This window comes from Rhinoderma darwinii, chromosome 2 (assembly GCF_050947455.1).
Source record: "Rhinoderma darwinii isolate aRhiDar2 chromosome 2, aRhiDar2.hap1, whole genome shotgun sequence".
NCBI lineage: Eukaryota > Metazoa > Chordata > Amphibia > Anura > Rhinodermatidae > Rhinoderma > Rhinoderma darwinii.
In genome coordinates this window covers 400,938,000-400,959,938 of record NC_134688.1, presented here as the reverse complement: position 1 = coordinate 400,959,938, position 21,939 = coordinate 400,938,000, and the positions used below count along the sequence as shown (strand labels likewise).

At 44.2% G+C, this 21,939-nt stretch overlaps 1 protein-coding gene across 1 annotated transcript in view; it reads right to left on the bottom strand.

Moving 5' to 3' along the window:
- PHEX (phosphate regulating endopeptidase X-linked) overlaps positions 1–21,616 on the bottom strand; it is a 239,938-nt gene extending 218,322 nt beyond the window's left edge. The window contains exon 1 of the mRNA XM_075850790.1: positions 21,329–21,616. Coding sequence (XP_075706905.1) covers positions 21,329–21,452 — 124 coding nt within the window. The 5' untranslated portion in view covers positions 21,453–21,616. The remainder of the gene's footprint in view (positions 1–21,328) is intronic.
- Positions 21,617–21,939: the final 323 nt, after the last annotated feature.

The following is a 21,939-nucleotide window of genomic DNA, read 5'->3' as shown; positions in this document are numbered from 1 at the left end:
TACCATCTGAGCCTAGCCTTGCTACTGTCTGGACTATTACAGGTACCCTTGTGCTTGGACTTTGTAGAGACTTGGTACACTGTTGTTTGGTCAGCTGCTACTCTGCTACGGCAGGGCGACCTAGTGGGTCCACATACCCACAGATCGTGACACTCAGTACATAAATACAGCTCCAGAACCAAGCTCAGTACATATATTTAGCACCAGAGCCAAACTTAGTACATAAATACAACACCAGAATCAAGCTCAGTACATAAATACAGCACCAGCCCAAATACAGCTCAATTTAGTGTGCCCCCTGCCATATAGGTTTGTACAGCGTAAAACTACAGCTCCCAGAATGGCCCAAACAATGGTAAGAATATACTGGGAGCTGCTGTTTCACACAAAAAAAAATAATAATACCACCCATCATCTCGCGCAGATCATACAGTGACTACAGTACTGTTTAGAGGCAGAATAAACATTTACATTAAGTGACTCACAGGTGACGTCTTCTCAGATTCTAATTGTTCTTTTTCTCTTTTCTGCTCCATCTGGTCCACACCTCTATGATGACTTCTCCTGGCCACAGCCCATTTCTGTAGTATGTCGCTCAGATGTCTTCAGCTTCTCACTTTTCAAACATTTCTGCACCTATAAATGAAGATAAAATTCTCATGGCGCCACACACTATGCCCCTAAATATAATAGCGCCATACACTGCACCTCTAATTATAATATCGCCATACACTGTGTCCCTAATTATAATAGCGCCATATACTGCGTCCCTCAGTATAATAGCACCATACACTGTGTCCCATACACAGTGCCTCATGTTGATATTGCCCTCCATAAAGCCCCCTGTAGATAGTGTCCCCCCATAGAGCCCCCTGTAGATAGTGCCCCCATAGAGCCCCTTGTAGATAGTGCCCCCATAGAGTTCCCTGTAGATAGTGTCCCCCATAGAGCCCCCTATAGACAGTGCCCCACATAGAGCCCCCTGTAGACAGTCCCCCACATAGAGTCCCCTGTAGACAGAGTCCCAAATAGAGCCCTCTGTAGACAGTGCCCTACATAGTGCCCCCTGTAGACAGTGCCCCACATACATATTGCCCCCTATAGAGCCTCCTGTAGATAGTGCCCCGATAGAGTCCCCTGTAGATAGTGCCCCCCATAGAGGCCCCTGTACATAGTGACCCACATAGCTTCCCCTGTAGATAGTCCATGTAGATAGCCCCCTGTAGATAGTGCTCCCCATATAGTCCCCTGTAGATAGTGCCCACATATAGCCCCCCTGTAGATAGTGCCCCACATATAGCCCCCCTGTAGATAGTGCCCCACATATAGCCCCCATAGATAATGCCCCACATATACCTACCCATGTAGATAGTGCCTCACATATACCTACCCCTGTACATAGTTCCCCACATATAGACCCCCTGTAGATAGTTCTCCACATATAGCCCCCCCTGAAGATAGTGCCCCACATTTAGCCCCCCTGTAGCTAGTGTCCCACATATACCTACCCCTGTAGATAGTGCCCCACATATAGCCCTCCCTGTAGATAGTGCTCCACATATAGCCCCTCACACTTTTAACAGAAAAAAAACTTTACATACTCACCTGATCCCATTCCCACGCCGTCCTCTTGCAATGGAGGCCTGCTCTCTTCTGAGCATGTCATGACGTCATTGCATCGATTGCGTCATTAAAAGCATTAAAGCATTAAAGCATTAAAATAGCAGGGCAAGGCATTCTGCCCCGCCAATCAGAACCTTTCAACGATGCAAACGGTGCAATAACATCATCGCGCTTCTTGCGTCATTGAAAGGCGCTGATTGGCAGGGTGCCTTGCCCTTCCATTCAACGATGCAAGCAGTACGATGATGTCATCGCGCTGCTTACGTCCTTGAAAGGCGCTGATTGGTTGGGAACGGAATGTGCTCTGCCATCCAGCGCTTATGCAGCGCATGTACAGTAATTGTATCTGTCTCCTAGATGCAGGTACAATTATAGTGCAGCAGGAGGTGGCGGTGGCAGCAGCTGGTTTCAGTGGCGCCGCCTGAGGTACCCTGGGTACCAATATGAATAAAGTACCATGCATATGACTGTATTATGTTTTTTTGAATACACTGGCCATATACTTCTATATGCGGAGCCACGCACAGTTTTTTTTCTCATGGATTTTATGTGAATCTGCGAGAAAAATTCATGGCATAATGCATCCCTTCTACGGATGAACTATACGATGGCACATGGGTTATTACGAACTTGTAGGGACTCGTTGTCCCACCATACAGGGTCTGTGCACAGTGCATTGCCCTAAGTAGTCTACTCATATTATGTATTCTCTTTTTAAAAAAAGGACATTATATTGAAAAATGATTCCTTTATTTATACAGTAACCATATGACCATTGACATTCATGCGTCAGTAAAACTGTGTTGTTGTTCAGTAATAACAGTAACCTACTGTCAAACAACCCACTGCCGTTTTCAAAACATGTTTTGTTTCTCTTAAGTATTTCGTATATAGATGAGTTCAGTCTTTGATCTTACAACATTACAGATGTAGAGTATATAACGAAAAAAGCAACCAGCAAATGTTAACCACCATCTTATAATACATGATCAGAGTAAACATTATTATATTTCAAAGATGTGAAGAAGTCTAAGGGGTTTGCCTACCCCTGTATAATTCTTTGGGGTGGAGTTTGTATATAGATGGCCTCATCCAATCACTCTCATTATTGCTCAGCTGTAAATATTAAGCCAGACTGACAGGACAATTATCTATTTATTTTTTTAATGCAAGCACCTCATAGGTGTCTAGCACACAAGGTCCTGAACATGGTGAGAGAAGCCAAGAGAAGGAAGAGATAAGTATAAGGCTGGGTTCACACACCCTATTTACGGACGTAATTTAGCCCGAATTACATCCGAAAATACGGCTCCAAAGCGTCAGCACACATCTGCCCATTCATTTGAATGGGTTTTACGATGTACTGTGCCGACGGTCATTTTTTTTACGCGCCGCCTGGAATGGGTTTAATGAGTGCAGTGCAGCTTCAGTGTGAGCAGCGCTGCACTCTCATGTGAGGGGCTGTGAGAGCCTCGGCATACACCCCCACTGTAGATAGCGCCACACACAACCCCCTGTAGGTAGCGCAAAACCCTCTGTAGATAGCGCCACCTAAGCTCCCTCCAGCATCGGAATCCCCAGCCAGCGCTCTGGCCGAGGATTCCCCTCCTAGAGGGAGCCCCCACCATCTCCCCATCCCCACTGTAGATAGTGCCACCGACCCCTGCAGATAGCAAACCCCCCCCCCCCCGCTGTAGATAGCATCGCACCCACCACTGTAAATAGCGCCACCTGAACTCCCTCTAGGAGCGGAATCCCCGGTGTCAGATCACATTGGCCAGGGATTCCGCTTCTAGAGAGCCCCTGATGGCACTGTCCATTTGGACAGTGACGTTAGCGGCTCTCTCTAGGAGCGAAATCCCTGGTCGACGCTCTGGCCGCGGATTCCGCTACTGGAGAAGCCCCTGGTGTCACTATCCATATATGGACAGTGACGCCAGGGGCTACTCCTGGAGCGGAATCCCCGCTCTGGCAGGGGATTCCGCTTTTATAGTTAACCCTGACGTCACTGTCCATATATGGACAGAGACATCAGGGGCTCCCTGTAGGTACAGAATCCCCAGCCAGAGGGATTCCGCTCCTACAAGGCACTACAGTGGTGATATTTACAGGAAGGGGTTGCTATTTTCGAGGGGGGTGGCACTATCTGCAGGGGGGATGTTGCTATCTACAGGGGAGAGGCGCTATGTACAGGGGGCTGGTGCAATCTACAGGGGTGCTATATACAGGTGGTGTGGCCTTATATACATGGGCACTGTGGCATTATATTGGCACGACCTACAGGAGACACTGTGGCACTATCTACATGGGCACTGTGTGTGGCACTATGTGGGAACTATCTACAGGGAGAACTGTGGCCCTATCTGGGCACTGTGACACTATTTACAGTGGGCATTATTTATGTGGGCACTGGCACTATCTATGTGGGCAATGTGTCACTATCTACAGTGCTATTGTGTCACTATCTACAGTGCTATTGTGTCACTATCTACATGGGCACTGTGGTGTTTTCAGGGGGTTGGGTCAAAAAAAAACATACAATTAAAAATGTATCCATTTCTTTTAATGTCCATGAAAAACAGATGGCAAATGGCGGTTAAAAACGGTCAGAGGGCCGGGAAATAGATTAAAAGTTTGAGACACATTGATGTAAAACAGCCATGAAAAACTGACAGTTGATCCGTTGTTGACTTTTTATTACTGTCGTGTGCATATATCCCTCTTCACTCTCCCCCCACAGCGATCCAGGGTGACGGAGAGAGAAGAAGACTAATTGTTACAGAGCTGTACAGTGTATGTATGTATATATATATATATATATATATATATATATATATATATATATATATATATATATAGTATAGTATAGATAAATATATATATATATAAAAAATAACAATTTATTTTAAATTGGTTATTTTTTCACATTTTTTGTGATTTGTCTGCTCATAATAAAAATTTAAAACGCAGAATTAATTAAACTAATCTAGAAAATTAAAGCCTCATAAGTCTTGTATAAAAAAACAAAGTAAAAATAGTTGTGATATTCAAAGCGGTTGCAAAGATATTATCGTAAAGAAGTGCATATCAGAAATGGAAAGTTCGACCTGTACACAGGGGCATCAATGACCTTTGGTCATGAAAGGGCTTTTTATCTGAGGTATGATTTAATTTAGGAGTCTCATCTGGGCTCCGAGTTTATTTGTCACCGTTCTGTCAGGTTTCCTTTTTTCCGACGGAATCAATAGCGCAGTCGACTGCGCTATTGATTCCGTCGAAAAAGCATTAGGGCATGACCACACGTGGCGGATTTCCTCCGCAACTGTCCGCATCAATGCCGCACAGAATCTGCGTTGCAGATTCTGCTGCGGATCTGCACAAAATGTGCAGAAAATTGATGCGGACTGGCCGCTGCGGACTGCAGGAAAAGTGCTTCCCTTCTCCCTATTCAGTGCAGGATAGAGAGAAGGGACAGCACTTTCCCTAGTGAAAGTCAAAGAAATTCATACTTACCGCCCGTTGTCTTGGTGACGCGTCCCTCTTTCGGCATCCAGCCCGACCTCCCTGGATGACGCGCCAGTCCATGTGACCGCTGCAGCCTGTGCTTGGCCTGTGATTGGCTGCAGCCGTCACTTACACTGAAACGTCATCCTGGGAGGTCGGACTGGAGACAGACGCAGGGAGTTCTCGGTAAGTATGAACTTATCTATTTTTTTACAGATACATGTATATTGGGATCGGTAGTCACTGTCCCGGGTGCAGAAACAGTTACTGCCGATCGCTTAACTCTTTCAGCACCCTGGACAGTGACTATTTACAGACGTCTCCTAGCAACGCTCCCGTAATTACGGGAGCCCCATTGACTTCCTCAGTCTGGCTGTAGACCTAGAAATACATAGGTCCAGCCAGAATGAAGAAATGTCATGGTAGTAAAACGAATACGCTCCGCAGCACACATAAGATCTGCGGACTTCATTGCGGAATTTTGACTCTCCATTGAAGTCAATGGAGAAATTCCGCCATGAGTCCGCCACTGCTCCGCAACAGACAGAGCATGCTGCGGACACCAAATTCCGCTCCGCAGCCTATGCTCCGCAGCGGAATTTTACGCCTAGTCTAAACGAACACTGCTAAATTAAAGTGTAAGTCAATGGACAAACGGCACCGCTGCGGATTAACGCTGCGGAGTGTCCGCAGCGGAATTTCAGTGAAATTCCGCCACGTGTGAACCCGCCCTAAACCTGCCGGAAAGGTGACAAACGGAAACCATTAGGAATGTTTCCGTCACCATTGATATCAATGGTGATGCAAACGGAAGCTGTGGTTTCCGTTTGACTTTCCGTTGCGGGGTTCTAAGACAGAAACCTCCGATGGAACCCCTCAACAGAAAGCGAACGCTGATGTGAACCGACCCAGACAAGTAAAGATCTTTACCAGCCCCATTCTCCTGTGCATGGAGTGGAACAACCCCTATGGGCAGCACAAAATGGTACCCAGAGTTATCGACTAGGACAATAACAATGGGATAGCTGCTGCTACATGGACATTAGCTTTTATTCAGCAGATCTAGTTGAAGGGACCACTTCACAATCTGATTTTTATAGCACTTAGCAGTTCACAACCAGGGCAAGCACAGATTGCTGGGGTTGAATTTTTACCTGCCTGATCCTGTTCTTTTTTGGCTGCTGCTTACCAATCCCTTTTATTAAAAGAACATGTGCATTTAGTCGAGCAAGACGACCCTAAATTAATGGTATTAGGCCCCTTGCACACGTTACAGATTACATTTTTTGACTGAAAATCAGTTCTATTCATCTGAATGTAGTTATTTCTGCAGCAAGCACAAAATCTGCAACAAAATCTGCAGCGTCTGCAGGGGGTCTTAAAGACACAGTAATTATATAAATATTTGCATATATGACATGGAAGATTTCCAAGAAGTCCACAAACTGGTGCTAGAATGTTTACTATCAGCTTGGTCTTGTTAGCAGTTCGTACTGGAAAATACATCTAAATTAGGCCCCCATAATAAAATGCCTCATAATGATATGTAATGCTGCATATTTTCCACAAAATGCAGGAAATGTAGTCTTATGTAAACTATTTCCCTTAAAGATCTTAGATTATTTTCAAATTACATATCATTTTAGTCTTAACCAGCAGCATTTTTTAATATCATGTACCATTTTGTGTTGCTATTACAGCAAATAAGACGATGCACTGAAGTCGACCCCATCTGCATTGCACTGATAATAGCAAAACAAGAAAAAATAAGCAGTGTCTATCAATATAAATTCACAGATGTTGCAAAGAAATACAGATGTAGCAGACCTAATTGTCATACTCAGATGTGATGTTGGTAGTTTTCCATAGGACTGTAGGTAACCCTTCTGTGCTAGCCCATGAGCTTATTTACACGAGCGTGTTAAACGTCCGTGGGACAGCCGTTGAAACAGCGGCCATCCCACGGACCTATGTAATTCAATGTGGCCGTTCACACAGCCGTTGTTTCAATGGACCGTGTGAAGGGTCCATGGGAAAACAGGACATGTCCACTCTTTTCACGCATCACACATCCCTCCATAGACTATCAACTATGGGGGATGCGTGACATTGCGTCCCAGAGCGCTGAGCACGGATGCACCTTGGATGTGAAAAACTGAAGTTTTTCATGTCCGAGATGCGCAGCGCTCGTGTGAATCAGGCCTTAGTCATTGTGTTTGCAAAAGAAACAATTCAGTCACATATTCAGCTCTGCTGCGTCCGGATACCCCATAAACTCGTCAGATTTGTCATGTTTTTGTAATTAATCTCATGAGAAGATGATGGGATGAGCTCACAGCGACCATGCGACACGTATTGAGCAGTGGAGAAATAAAAGGCATTTTAGCAGTGTAATGTAATTGTGGTTGGTAATGTGGTTCTGTTGTCTTCTGCTGTGTGAACTTCAGCCTGGCACAGATTCTGCCGAGCAATGCAGAAAGCTCTTGTCATGTGTGGTGCGTTTGATGTGATTTCTGAAGAGCACTTCCTGTCACAAAGCCCGATTATCTGCTACATTACTTCAGATAGGGTCAGTCACGCCTCAGGAGACTGAAAAAATATTTTGACAGGCATAGAATGTGCCACAATAAGGGTCATTCATCAAAGGCTCCTGAATGCAAAGCAAGGCCAGAAGCCTGACGCACAAGAAGTGGACTGGAGTTACCACTGGGTACCTGTCGATTTGTCTACAGCCTAATTTTGAATGAGAAGGGTTTCAATTATCTTGGGCTGCTACAATGATTTTTTCAATTTGGTTAAGATTCCATTGTAATAATATCAATTTTTTTTGAAACATTGGCATGCAAGAACCATAATGCATTGCAGAATAATCTCATTAGCTCCTTAATATTGCATTTATAATTATCACCTACAACAACCAATAATAATTGACTTTGTTGAAATTTGCATAAAATAAGAAACAAATATAGAATCCATATCAAATGGGTTTCCGACATAGCTTTCTATGAATAGCAGATATGTCAGAAAAATCGGATTTTTGACCCAGCCTCCAGAATGCCACTGATGGTGTGTGCATATGTCTGTGTAGCTTCCTCCTTCTTCATAAAAGCCTCCTTTCCCCCATTGGATTCCAATGTCTGTTTTTTTTTGGGGGGGGGGGATTCCTGACTGTTTCATTATGTTGAGTTTAGGGTTCTTTTAACATTCCTCAATGTATATATTCATGTAATTAAAATAAACAAAAATCATTTTCTTAAACTGCGACCCCAGCAGATTGCTCTTACAAGTGGCCGAAATGTCCACTGAAATTTACCTGGACCAGGTTTGTTGTTAGTGTAAGGCTGGATTCACACGAGGTCATTACGTCCGTAATTGACGGACGTATTTTGGCCGCAAGTCCTGGACCGAACACAGTGAAGGGAGCCGGGCTCCTAGCATCATACTTATTTACGATGCTAGGAGTCCCTGCCTCTGTAATCATGTTTTCAGTACGGGACAGTTGTCCGGCAGCGAGGCAGTGACTCCTAGCATTGTACAGAAGTATGATGCCAGGAGCCCGGCTCCCTGCACTGGGTTCGGTCCGGGACTTGCGGCCGAAATACGTCCATCAATTACGAACGTAATGACCTCGTGTGAATCCAGCCAAAGGGTATGTGCACACACAAAATCAAAAACGTCTGAAAATACAGAGCTGTTTTCAAGCCACTCACGATTTTGGCGGCATTTTTTACGGCTGTTTTTGGAGCTGTTTTTCTATAGAGTCAATGAAAAACGGCTCCAAAAATATCCTAAGAAGTGACATGCACTTCTTTTTTATGGGCATCTTTTTACACGCCATTTTTGGAAAGGCAGGCGTAAAAAATCGCCCTGTCGGAACAGAACGCCGTATTTCCCATTGAAATCAATGGGCAGATGTTTGTAAGCGTTCTGCTTCTGTTTTTTCAGCCGTTTTCCGAGACATAAACGCCACGAAATACGCCTGAAAACACTACGTGTGCACATACCCTAATGCTAAATAGAAAGATTGGGTTGGGATTGAACACTTTTGAAACACCAGGGGTTTTTCTTCAGGCATGTTACAAAACTGAATGTAAAAAACATACAATTATAGCCAAAACATAAAAGCGGTTACAATGTTTCCTCCATGATACACAAGATGAAAACACATCAAGTATTTATTCCAGATTTTGAAACAGATTTTTTTATGCAAATGTTTGGGCCAAAGCCAGAAGTGGATTCAAAAGGAATGGGAAACATAAAGGAAGAACAACTTCTCATTTCTCCTGGATCCACTACTGGCGTTGGCTCAAGAATCTACATTAACATCGGCAGCAAAACTCGGTGTGCGTTTCCAGCCTAAGAACGCAGCCAATTCTGGACTTGAGGATGCGGGGATTTTTTTTTCCCTTTGTCTCACTGCGTTTGGACAGACATAACTTTTTAATTTTTCAATTCACATACATATAGGAGGGCTGTTTTTTGTAGGACAAGTTGTATTATTTTGGGGTACATACTGTATATCTTAGCGTTTAAAGAGGCTCTGTCACCACATTATAAGTGCCCTATCTTGTACATAATGTGATCGGCGCTGTAATGTAGATTACAGCAGTTTTTTATTTAGAAAAATCAGCGTCATACACTTCTCTCCATTCATTTACTCAGCACATCGTGATCTTGCTAGATCAGTATGTGCTGTCACTTACAAATTAACGTTACTGAAGTGTCTTGAGAGTGTATAGACATCGCTTCCAGCCAGGACCTGATGTCTATTCATAATCCCAACACTTTGGTAACGTTTGTGTGGGACTTAATGACAGCAAGCGTAATCTTGCGAGATCACGCTGTAAATGACAGCTTACAGCAAGATCACGCTTGCTGTGCTGTAAATCCCACACAACGTTACCAAAGTGTCCGGATTGTGAATAGACATCGCGTCCTGGCTGGAAGCGATGTCTATTCACTGTCAAGACACTTCAGTAACGTTAATGTGTGAGTAAGTGACAGCCCATCATTATCTAGCAAGATCACTATGTGCTGAGTACATGAATGGAGAGAAGTGTATGACGCTGATTGGTCACTGATTGGTCAGCGTCATACGACATTACAACGCCCACTTGGTCAAAAAGTAAAAACACGCCCAGTTGTCTATTGGGAAAGTCATTAGCATAAATCTAAAATAGGTCATAACTCCGTCAAAATTGACAGATTTTCTAAATAAAAAACACTGCTGTAATCTACATCACAGCGCCGATCACATTATGTAAGAGATAGGGCACTTATAATGTGGTGACAGCCTCTTTAACTTGTATTAAAAAATGTTGAAGGTTTTTGCTTTTACATACTGTATAAAACATATGTTACCTTCTTTCTGCAGGTTGTTACAATAACGGGGATACAAAATAGGTACAGTATTTTTATGTTTGATTTGACTTTTATTCAATAAACGTTAGTCTTTGTAAAAAAAATGTGTTTATACTTTATTTTTATTTAAACAACTTTATTAAAGTTTTTGTTTTTTTTGTTTCAGTAGCGGGCTTTTACCTATATATTCCATTGAATTAGTGCCTGACAGTGAAAAACTAATAGGCACCAGCTGTATTAGGCAATGCCTAAGGCATAGCCTAATAGGCAACTATATATGGCAGCCATGGGGGCCTTTCTGAGGCTATGTTCACACGCTTAACAAAAAGCGGCTATAAAATACTGAGCAGTTTTCAAGGGAAAATAGCTTCTGATTTAGGCTATGTTCACACGGAGTATTTTGGGGGAGGAATATCTGCCTCAAAATTCCGTTTGGAACTTTGAGGCAGATATTCCTCTCCCTGCACGCCGATTTTCGCGGCAATTATCGCGCCGTTTTTCGCCCGCGGCCATTGAGCGCCGCGGGCATAAAACAGCGAGAAATACGCTTTCTCCTGCCTCCCATTGAAGTCAATGGGAGGTCGGAGGCGGAAGCGCCCGAAGATAGGGCATGTCGCTTTTTTTTCCCGCGAGGCAGTTTTACTGCTCGCGGGAAAAAGACGCCGACGCCTCCCATTGAAATCAATGGGAGGAGTTCTCGGGCCGTTTCTGCCGAGTTTTGCGACGCGGTTTCCGCGTCAAAAAACTCTGCAAAATACCCCGTGTGAACATAGCCTAAAAGTCGTTTTTTATGCATCAGGCATTTTTTGATGCCTTTTTTTACGGCCATTTTTGGAGCTGTTTTTCTATTGAGACAATGAAAAATGGTTCCAAGAACGTCTCAAGAAGTGACATGCACTTTTTTACGGGGAGCTTTTTTACGCGCCGTTTTTAAAAATGGCCGTGTAAAAAACGCCCCATGGGAACGGAATGCCGTTTTTCCCATTGAAATCAATGGACAGATGTTTGGAGGTGTTCAGCCACCGTATTTTTAGCAGTTTTTCATGGGCGTTTATGGCCCGAAAAATGGCTGAAAATAGGCTGTGTGAACATACCCTTAGGGTTATCGCCAATGTTAACCGCTGCCATAACAAGCTGGCGGTCAATCAATTAGCAACAGCAGGGGAGCTACAGGATAGGGACCATTGATCCTCAGTGTTGAAATGGGGTTAATTGATTCTGAGGTCCCATCTATACAGAACATGTGCATGTCCACTTTTTATTGCTTTGTAATCTTGTTGTAATTATTGCACAAGCAGGATTTATTCTTGAACGAATCAAATAAGTTATTTGTGACTCTTCCCATAATAAATAGAGCCTATAGGTAAATGCTTTGTTTCAATGTCAGATCCAAATTAGAATGTCTTCTGCTGAGGCCCATTATAAGAGTGCCAGACCCTGTTGCCATTGAAGATCCCCTGCAGTGGCGTAACACGGCATGAGGGGTCCATGCTGCCATGCCTGGAGGCGCCGCTAGCAGCCGCTATGGCTGCTACAGCAGTAGCGACACCACATTCAATAGTGTCTGCTACCTTCAGTTGCTATTGAACACTATGACAGAGCAGGTAGGTATCGCCCTGCTCTGCCATAGGCTACTGTAACAGTGACGTAGCTCTAGGGGTTGCAGGCTGGGCCTCTAAGCCTGGGGGGCCCACAGGGCTCCCGTAACCACACAGCACTGACCACGCTGGTCCCACTTCCTGAATGCTGGAGCAAGGAGCAGACGGCTCCTTGCTCCAGCATTCACTCTGGCGTGAGTGGCCTCGCACCTGTCTGCGCCGAGTCACTCACAGCACAGACCGGAGGGAAAGGATCCACCACCCGTCATGTTATTTTTCTATTAGGCACTATTTGGCATTATACTGGGTAGGGAAGGGGGGCAGATATGGTGGCAGCTATACGAGCATTTTACTATATGAGAGGCATTATACTGTATGGACGGCATTATACTGTGGGAGCATTATACTGTGGGGACAGCTATGGGGGCATTATACTGTGGGGGCATTATACTGTGGGGACAGCTATGGGGGCATTATACTGTGGGGGCATTATATTGTGGGGACAGCTATGGGGGCATTATACTGCGGGGGCATTATACTGTGGGGACAGCTATGGGCTGCATTATACTGTATGGGGGCATTGCAATGTGGGGACAGCTATGACGTGCATTATACTGTCGGGGAATTATACTGTGGGGCAGCTATGGTGGGCATTATACTGTGGGGAGAGCTATGGGTGGCATTATAGTGTGGGGGCAGCTCTGGGGGGCATTATATTGTGGGAGCAGCTATAAGGGGGCATTATACTGTGTGGGGCATTATACTGTATGGGGGAATCTGTGTGGGCATTATACTGTATTATACAGGGAGGGCTGTACAGCACTGTATGGGGAGGCTGTATAGCCCTGTCAACAGGGGGCGCTGTATAGCACTGTCTACAGGGGGGCTGTATAGCACTGTATGGGGAGGCTGTATAGCCCTGTCTACAGGGGGCGCTGTATAGCACAGTCTATAGGGGGGCTGTATAGCATTGTATGGGGAGGCTGTATAGCCCTGTCTACAGGGGGCGCTGTATAGCACTGTCTACAGGGGGGCTGTATAACATTTTATGGGGAGGCTGTATAGCCCTGTCTACAGGGGGCGCTGTATAGCTCTGTCTACAGGGGGGCTGTATAGCATTGTATGGGGAGGCTGTATAGCCCTGTCTACAGGGGGTGCTGTATAGCACTGTCTACAGGGGGGCTGTATAGCACTATCTACAAGGGCGGGCTGTGTGTGGCACCCAGGGGAGGGGGGCCCAGTCAAAAGTTTGCTATGGGGCCCCTGATCCCCTGGTACTCTGGTGGGCCAGTCTGACTCTGCGGTACCTGATCACTATCTGTATAACTTAAAGGAACAGTGTCATCACAAATAATTTTTTTATATGTTAAAGATGTTAGTGCTTTAATAAAAACGTTTATTTTCATTTGTGTGTTTGTGTTTTACTGTTTCTTATTTTTACACTTTTTTCTTCCCTATGGGGGCTGCCATTTTTTGTTCCATTTCTGTGTGTGTCGATTAACGACACACACAGACATGTAGTACGGCAGCCACAGTCCCATAGGGACTGCGAACGGCTCCCGTCCCATTGACTGCCGTGTACGGCGTCTGTGTGGGAACTGCGCATGCGCCGCTCCCACACAGTCCTATTCGAAATTGGCGCCGTCCGGCGCCATTTTCATGTGGACCGGAAGTCGCGGCCGGACAGTAATATTACTACTTCCGGTCGCGGCTTCCGGACTTGTGCACATGGAACAGCGGCAGCAAAGGGAGCGGACGGGCCGGAGGGAGCCGCGGCGGCAGGAGCAGGTAAGAGATTTCAATGTATGTTAGTGTTTGTGTGTGTTTACTACTGTATGTAAACCTACTACACTGTGGGTTACCTCAAAAAATGGCGACACACAGTGTAGGAGGTTAAACCTTTCAAACCCCTCGTTTATCCCGGCACTAGCCAGGATAAAGGAGGGGGGGATGCTGAGAGCTCACTAGAGCGAGGGCTTTTAACCCAATGTTGCAATGCTGCAATTTTGGGAACTAGCTCCATCTAGTGACCAAAAATGGGTAGTATTATAAATTAGAATTAATTTATAATATTTCCTGACTATTTCCTGACTCGTGAAAAAAATAAAAAAAATTTGAACCATGTTTAATCACCCACACACTAAATGTTTAATTTTTAAAAAAAAAACATGTTTTTCTGGCAACACATTCCCTTTAAACTAGAGTAATTTAGGAGCTGACATATGGCTTGGAGATAAGCTCCCTTCACACATCAAAGCTCTTTCGCACAGAACTTTCATCAGACTTACATGGCAACAAAGTTTTTGTATTTAGTATAGCGACACATTTACCTTCTCAGTTTTAGCTTCCTTCTCGAGTTCTGAATTTGCGTAAAAATTAATTACAAAAGGCAGAATTTTTGAGGATTACAACAATGTTATTGCCATGTATATTGTCCATGATCAAAGCTCTACAGACACTGTATTTCTAACACCTCACACTTGTGAAGTGTGAAGAGAGCCACAACTAATCATCATGTGTCGGTTCCTTATTATCTCTGATCCTGATCGTTTTACCCTAGGGTTCCATTCAGACATTAAAGTGGCTCTGTCACCAGATTTTGCAACCCCTATCTCCTATTGCAGCAGATCGGCGCTGCAATGTAGATAACAGTAACGTTTTTTTTTGTTTTTTTTTAAAAACGAGCATTTTTAGCCAAGTTATGACCACGCTGTGTGTCTGCACTGCCAGAAGCTGGGTGTTAACGAAGAGAAGTGGATGATGCTGATTCGTCAGCATCATACACTCCCATTCACAACGCCCAGCTAGTAAAAGAAGTAAAAACGCCCAGATGTACGCATATAATACACGCCCAGTTGTACTTTTACTTTAAACACGCCCAATTGTACTTTAGAAAGCCTCATTTGCATAAATATAAAAATGGTCATAACTTGGCCAAAAATGCTAGTTTTAAAAAAAAACAAAAAAAACCGCACTGAAAAATCGCATCATTTGGTGTGTTTGTTGATGTGGTTGCGTTTTTTTTGTTTACCACAACCTCATCAAAAACGCACCAAATTATGCGTTTTTTAAGTGCGGTTTTCTATCGCTGCTCATACGCAATATCAGACTGGACCTTCAATATTCCATGTATCTTTGATTTTATAACAGCTATTATCCTTCATGTGTTTCGGAGGTAACATTGTAACTTCTCTCATGTTTTAGCTAGAAATATATGATTTTTACATTCAGTTCTGTAACACGCCTGACAAAGAAACGTAAGGGGTTTTGAAAGCTTGTACTTTCAACTTTTCCAGTTAGAGCCTGTTCACATCTGCGTTGAAGGCTCTGTTAGGGGCCTCCATCGCAGATTCCATAAAAAATATCAAAAACGGTAGCGCAGAATGCAGGAGCCCATTAAAGTCAATTGGTTCTGTCAGGCACCGGTTGTCACCATTGTACAACGGAGCCAGGCCTTTCAGAATTTTGGTTGTTCTGCTCCTCTGACAGAGCAGAACATCGGAAATCCGAATGCATATGTGAACAGGGCCTAACCAATAGAAGGTATCACTACAACAACAACCTTCTACTTAAATCACAGTTAAAAGAAACAGCTGTATCTTTCTAACTTAAAGTGCCACTGTCATTAGACCAACCAGTGGCGGACACAGACTGCAAAAGGCCCCTGTGCAGATAATGTGCCAGGGCCCCCCCCCCCCCACCCCGCAAACTTCTCATGGCCGACGGTCCGCTTTCAGCTGCATCGCTGGGTCTCCTAAGTGACCCAACAATGCAGCACTAGCAGCCGGGGCGTCACTAAGGCTGGGTTCACACACACACTATTTACGGACGTAATTTGGGCGTTTTAGCATTGAATTACATCCGAAAATGCGGCTCAAAAGCGTCGGAAAACATCTGCCCATTCATTTGAATGGGTCTTACGATGTTCTGTGCCGATGGTCATTTTTTTTTACGCGCCGCTGTCGAAAGGCGGCGCGTAAAAAACTGCCTGTCACTTCTTCAGATGTAAATGGAGCCGTTTTCCATGGACTCCATGGAAAACCAGCTTCAATTACTTCCGTAGTGGACGCAGCAAAAGACGCCTGCACATGCCATTACGGCTGAAATTACGGTGCTGTTTTCTCCTGAAAACAGCACAGTAATTTCAGCCGTAACAGACGCTGCCGTGTGAACATACCCTCAGGGCTTAAAATGTCCGGGAAATAGCCCCAATACATATGTGTCCGCCCCAAAAAAAAGTGTGTGTATAGGAGACAGCATAGCATATCTATAGCACTACGACCCTATAAACTATGGATAGGATTAGATACAGTGGCTGAGCAGACAGTATCACACATGATAGGATTAGATACAGTGGCTCAGAAGGCAGTATCACACATGATAGGATTAGATACACAGCTCAGCAGACAGTATCACACATGATAGGATTAGATACAGTGGCTCAGCAGACAGTATCACACATGATCGGATTAGATATAGGGCCCAGCACAGTATCATACATGATTGGATTAGATACACAGCTCAGCAGACTGTATCACACATGATAGGATTAGATACAGGGCCCAGCTCGCTGACATTGCGGCTCCAGCGCTGGACCCAGGAAAGGTAAGAATAATAATTTTGCTTCTTTATGTGTTACTGATTATTTTTGTGTGTTTGTGTTTTTTTTACAGGTTCGGTTGTTGGACTTCGGATACGAGGACTTCAATGACGGCGTTTTTTTTATTCTCAATAAAATGGTTAATGAGGGTTGTGTTTTTATTTCAATAAAAAAAATTTCTATGTGCTTGTATCTTTTTAAACTTTATTATCACCGCCTTAGTAATGGCCGCTGGCTGATTGACAACCTCCATTACTAAGGCGAGGCTTAATGTTAGCCGGTGCAGAGTCTACACTAACCCCCATTATTACCCCGGTACCCACCGCCACCAGGGGTACTGGGAAGAGCCGGGTACAAACCAGTACCCGACCAGCTGTAGTGACGGGCAGGCACCGGGGTGGCCGCAGGCTGGTAGTATTAGGCTGGGGAAGGCCAAAAACAGTGGCCCTTCCCACCCTTGTAATGCTGCCTGCTGCTGCTGTGTTGTATCTGGCTGGTTATGAAAATTGGGGGGGACCCGACATCGTTCTTTCCAATTATTTTTTAAATGACGTGGCGTCCCCCCCATTTTCATAACCAGCCAGATACAATAAAGCAGCAGCAGCCTAGCATCACCAGGGTAGGAAGGGCCACTGTATCTGGCCTTTCCCCTCCTGATAATACCAGCCTGCGGCCACCCCAGTGGCCGACCATCACTACAGATGGTCAGGTACTGGATCGTACCCGGCTCTTCCCAGCACCCCTGGTGGCGGTGGGTACCGGGGTAATAAAGGGGGTTAGTGTTAGCCTCTGCACCGGCTAACACTAAGCCCTGCCTTAGCAATGGATGCTGTCAATCAGCCGGCGGCCATTACTAAGGCGGTAGTAATATAGTTTAAAAAAAACCACAAAGACATAGAAAAAATATTTTATTGAAATAAAAAAAAAAAACACAACCCTCATTAACCATTTTATTAATAAAAAAAAAAGCTGTCATCGAAGTAGTCCTGGAATCCGCCGTAGTCCAACGACCGAACCTGTAAGAAAACACACAAAAAATGATTAGTAACACATGTGTTAGGGTATGTGCACACACACTAATTACGTCCGGAATTGACGGACGTATTTCGGCCGCAAGTACCGGACCGAACACACTGCAGGGAGCCGGGCTCCTAGCATCATAGTTATGTACGACGCTAGGAGTCCCTGCCTCGCTGCCGGACAACTGTCCGGTACTGAAAACATGATTACAGTACAGGACAGTTGTCCCACAGCGAGGCAGGGACTCCTAGCGTCGTACATAAGTACGACGCTAGGAGCCCGGCTCCCTGCAGTGTGTTCGGTCCGGTACTTGCGGCCGAAATACATCCGTCACTTACGGACGTAATTAGTGTCTGTGCACATACCCTAAGGCTTAGATACAGGGCCCATGTGTGATACTGTCTGTGGGACCCTGTATCTAAGCCTACCACAAGGTAGGCTTAGATACAGGGTCCAGCAGACAGTAATCTTATACAGTATAAGATTACTGTGTGCTGGGGCCCTGTATCTAAACCTACAGTGTGGTAGGCTTAGATACAGGGCCCAGCAGACAGGATCACGCATGGGCCATGTATCTAAGCCTACCATGTGATTGGCTTAGATACAGGGCCCAGCAGACAGCATCACACAATCTGTGATCCTGTCTCATGGGCCCCCTAAGCCTGCTACATCGTAGGCTTAGGGGTTGTGCAGTCCCTAAACATTGATGGCCTATCCTCAGGATAGGCCATCAATAGCTGATGTGTCGCCCGGGACCCGCAAATCAGCTGTTTTGAAGGGGCCGCAGCACTCGTACGAGAGCTGCTTCCCCTTCATTTCACTACTCGCCCACACTGTGAATCGCCGAAACCGATTCACAGTGTGACCGGAATGAAGTGACAGGAATGAAGGGGAGCAGCTCTCGTACGAGTGCTGCGGCCCCTTCAAAACAGCTGATTGGCGGGTCCCAGGAGTCGGACCCCGCCAGTCAGGGCTATCTTACCTTCCTCTTCGGCCGCGGCGGGAGTTCTGTCGTCTCGATGCTGTGCGCGGCGCATAGCGCTGTGACGTCATGTGCTGCGCACAGCGCCTGACGTCAGGACCTCCGCTGCGATCCGGAACCAGGAAGGTAAGTAAAGTATGTTACTATAGTAACAGGGGCCCGCGGCCCGAGTTACTATAGTAACTTTTTATTGATGTGGTGCGGGGGGCCGTGGGCCCCCCTGGCTTCGGGGCCCGGTCGCAATTGCGACCGCTGCGACCCCTATAGCTACGCCAGTGGTCCACGGGCCTCTGTCTCAGTCCTCAGCATCGCGCAGCTGAGAACTGAGTCGGCCAGCAGAGGAACGGGCCCCCTTCCCACGCGGGGCCCTTGTGCAGCTGCACCGGCTGCACATGCGGTATGTCCGCCCCTGAGACCAACCTCCCTAAGGGTGTGTTCACACTTTCGCGATTTGGTATAGGCAAATTTGTAGTGGATTTAAAAAAAAAAAAAAAACATGGAAGAAATCCAAGGCTGAAACTTGGATTTCTCCCGTGGATGTGCCACAGATTAGCCACATTGCCATTCAATGGGGGCTAATCTATAGCTTTTCTGTACGGAATCCATGCAAATAATGAGAATGCAGCAGATTTTAAATCCGAATAATGACCAGTTTGAATAATGACCACAGAGATTTTTTCCACTTCATGTGAATGGGTTATAAACTATCCCATTCATTTGCATTGAATGTGGAATGTGAGCGGATTTGATGAGGATTTAGACATGGAATCCACGCTTAAATCTACATCAAATCATGAATGTGTGAACATGGCCTAAGATACCAATGAGTAGTCAAGACAGTGGGTGCAGAGCTTTAACACTTGGCATCAGTGACTGGAAAATAGCAGCTAACTGACAGAGCCATCAGAACAAAGGAGAACAGCACCCCCGAGCTCTGCTATACACCCACTGTCCTAACTGCCTCTAGGCATCTTGTGCCTGCATTTAAGTGTAACAAATAATTGTTTACAATAATCAGAAAATATTTATATATTTTCCATTGCTTATATGGCATCAACATATTCCAGGGAGTTGTACAGAAGATTGTCATCACTCACATCAGTCCTTGTCCCCAAAGGAGCTCCTAATCTAATTTCTCAGAGAGAGTCACTGAGGTCAATTTTAAAGGCAGCCAATTAACCTATCAGTATGATCAGTATGTTTATGTGCATTTGTTCTATAGTTTATAGCAGATTGAGAATTTGTGTTCAATATTTTCTATTTTATTCTATCGTTACTGATAATTGTAGAATTTAATCATTATTCAATCAATATTGTACTGCAAAATACAAGTGATAAATCAGGGAAATCATTTTAATCATTGTAGATTTCTTGCAATGTATGCCTGATACAGAAAAATACTGGAGCAAGAGTTGCATTGGGGCAAATTGACCCATCTATGGCCAGCAATAGACCTGATTCTTATCCCGTTTCTGTGCATATAGTACTCAACACAGGAGCTCATTCCAATAGTTTTCTCTCCTGTTAGCAGAAACACCTTTGCTTTGCATGAAAATAAAAAAAACACATCCCGGAGAGTATGTTAAAGGGTAACTAAACAAAACAATAGATAGTCTATGAGCTCGTACACCAATTGTTCGAGTTACCGAGAAAAGCCAATTAGAAACTAAGTGGATCAGCGCTCACCTGAGCGCTTCTGCAGCTTTGTTTTAGTGATCGGTGGGTGTCTCAGCGCTCGAACCTCCACCGATCAAAACTTGTGACATGTCAGACGTTTTTTTAAATATTAGTTGAACTTTTGTATCATATTTAAACACAATCAGTGCAGAAACGGGGTGGATATTATGATGACGGAATTCCAATTACAGCATAATTTCTATGTAACATAGGAAATCTTAAATGAAGCTACTTCTAGGGAAAATTTATTTATTTATGCTCTCTTCCAAAAAAAAAAAATGTTATGCTTTTTTAATAATTTTTAATTAATGTCAATGGACCAACAGTTTACAAAAACATTGAAAAGCTCCAACAGTTCACGAAAAACATAAAGAAAACTTGTCACAGCGTAAAGTTTTTGGTTTTTTTCTGTAGCTCTATTTACCTCACTATCAAAAAAGGAAGGAAAAATATATCTTTTTTGGATGTTAAAAAATGAAATTCCAATGGAATTGATGAAAACTAATGCCAAAATAAGTATTATAGTATCCATTTACAGCACATTAAAAACTGAACTGGATCCCTAATCTAATCACAAAGTCTTAACATGTGGAGCACATTGTATTTACCTGTTACTAAACTATTCGACACTCTCAATGTGATGTCCAAACCACAATCCTCCTATCCTTCCGTAGCTATCACAACTTTTATTACCCAGATAGTTCACGTAAATTAGCCAATCCCCCCAAATATATTAAGAATTATATGTAATATACGTTTCACCAAGCTATACACTAAGTTTGCTTATATATACCCCTCCGTGCCCATTGGTAGATACTTTTATAATGAGAGTATATTCTACATGTATCACATTGTACTTCTATGCTGTGTATTATTCATATGCAAATTATTATTTAAACTTAACAATCTAGACATTCCAATGTAATTTATCATTTTACACATGTTGTTACATTAGTTACTTACCTAGTAGAAGCAGTAAAGCAAGTATCCCTGTAATGCATATGAAGATGATCAGGGCTATTTTAATTGTTCTACTTGTAGAACTTTGGTTGCCTGACTTTGAAGTGCCCATGTCTTCTCTTTCCATAGACCGCTTGTGAGAGAAGAGAAAAGCCTGAGGACAAATTTCCTTCTCCCTTTAATGTTCCTCTTGAGGGTTTTTAATCACAAACCCATGTTCTGAATGAGCTTCTAGCCTTTACGACTTCTTCATAGAGTACACATCTTTACAAGTTTTCAATCATCAGACTCTGTCTCTCCTCCTTCTATAGAGGGGTGGGGGAATGGAGCACAATAAAAAAAAAATCTAGGGCTTTCCCTATCCCTCCTCTTCTGAAAAAAAAAAAATACAAAAAATACACACAGCTCACCGGCTGGGACTTGCTAAAATGAATGGTGACTTTTCATATTCACAAACTTTTGTGGTCTGTAAAGTATGCTGCAGTGCTGGGCTGTCATGTGAGCCTCAGATTATCTACATATTGCTAGCTGGATGGTTGGAATCATATAAAGCTGGAAAGGAGTGTATATTTTGTGACATACACTATTTGTAACATTGTGTTCAATGAGAGTTC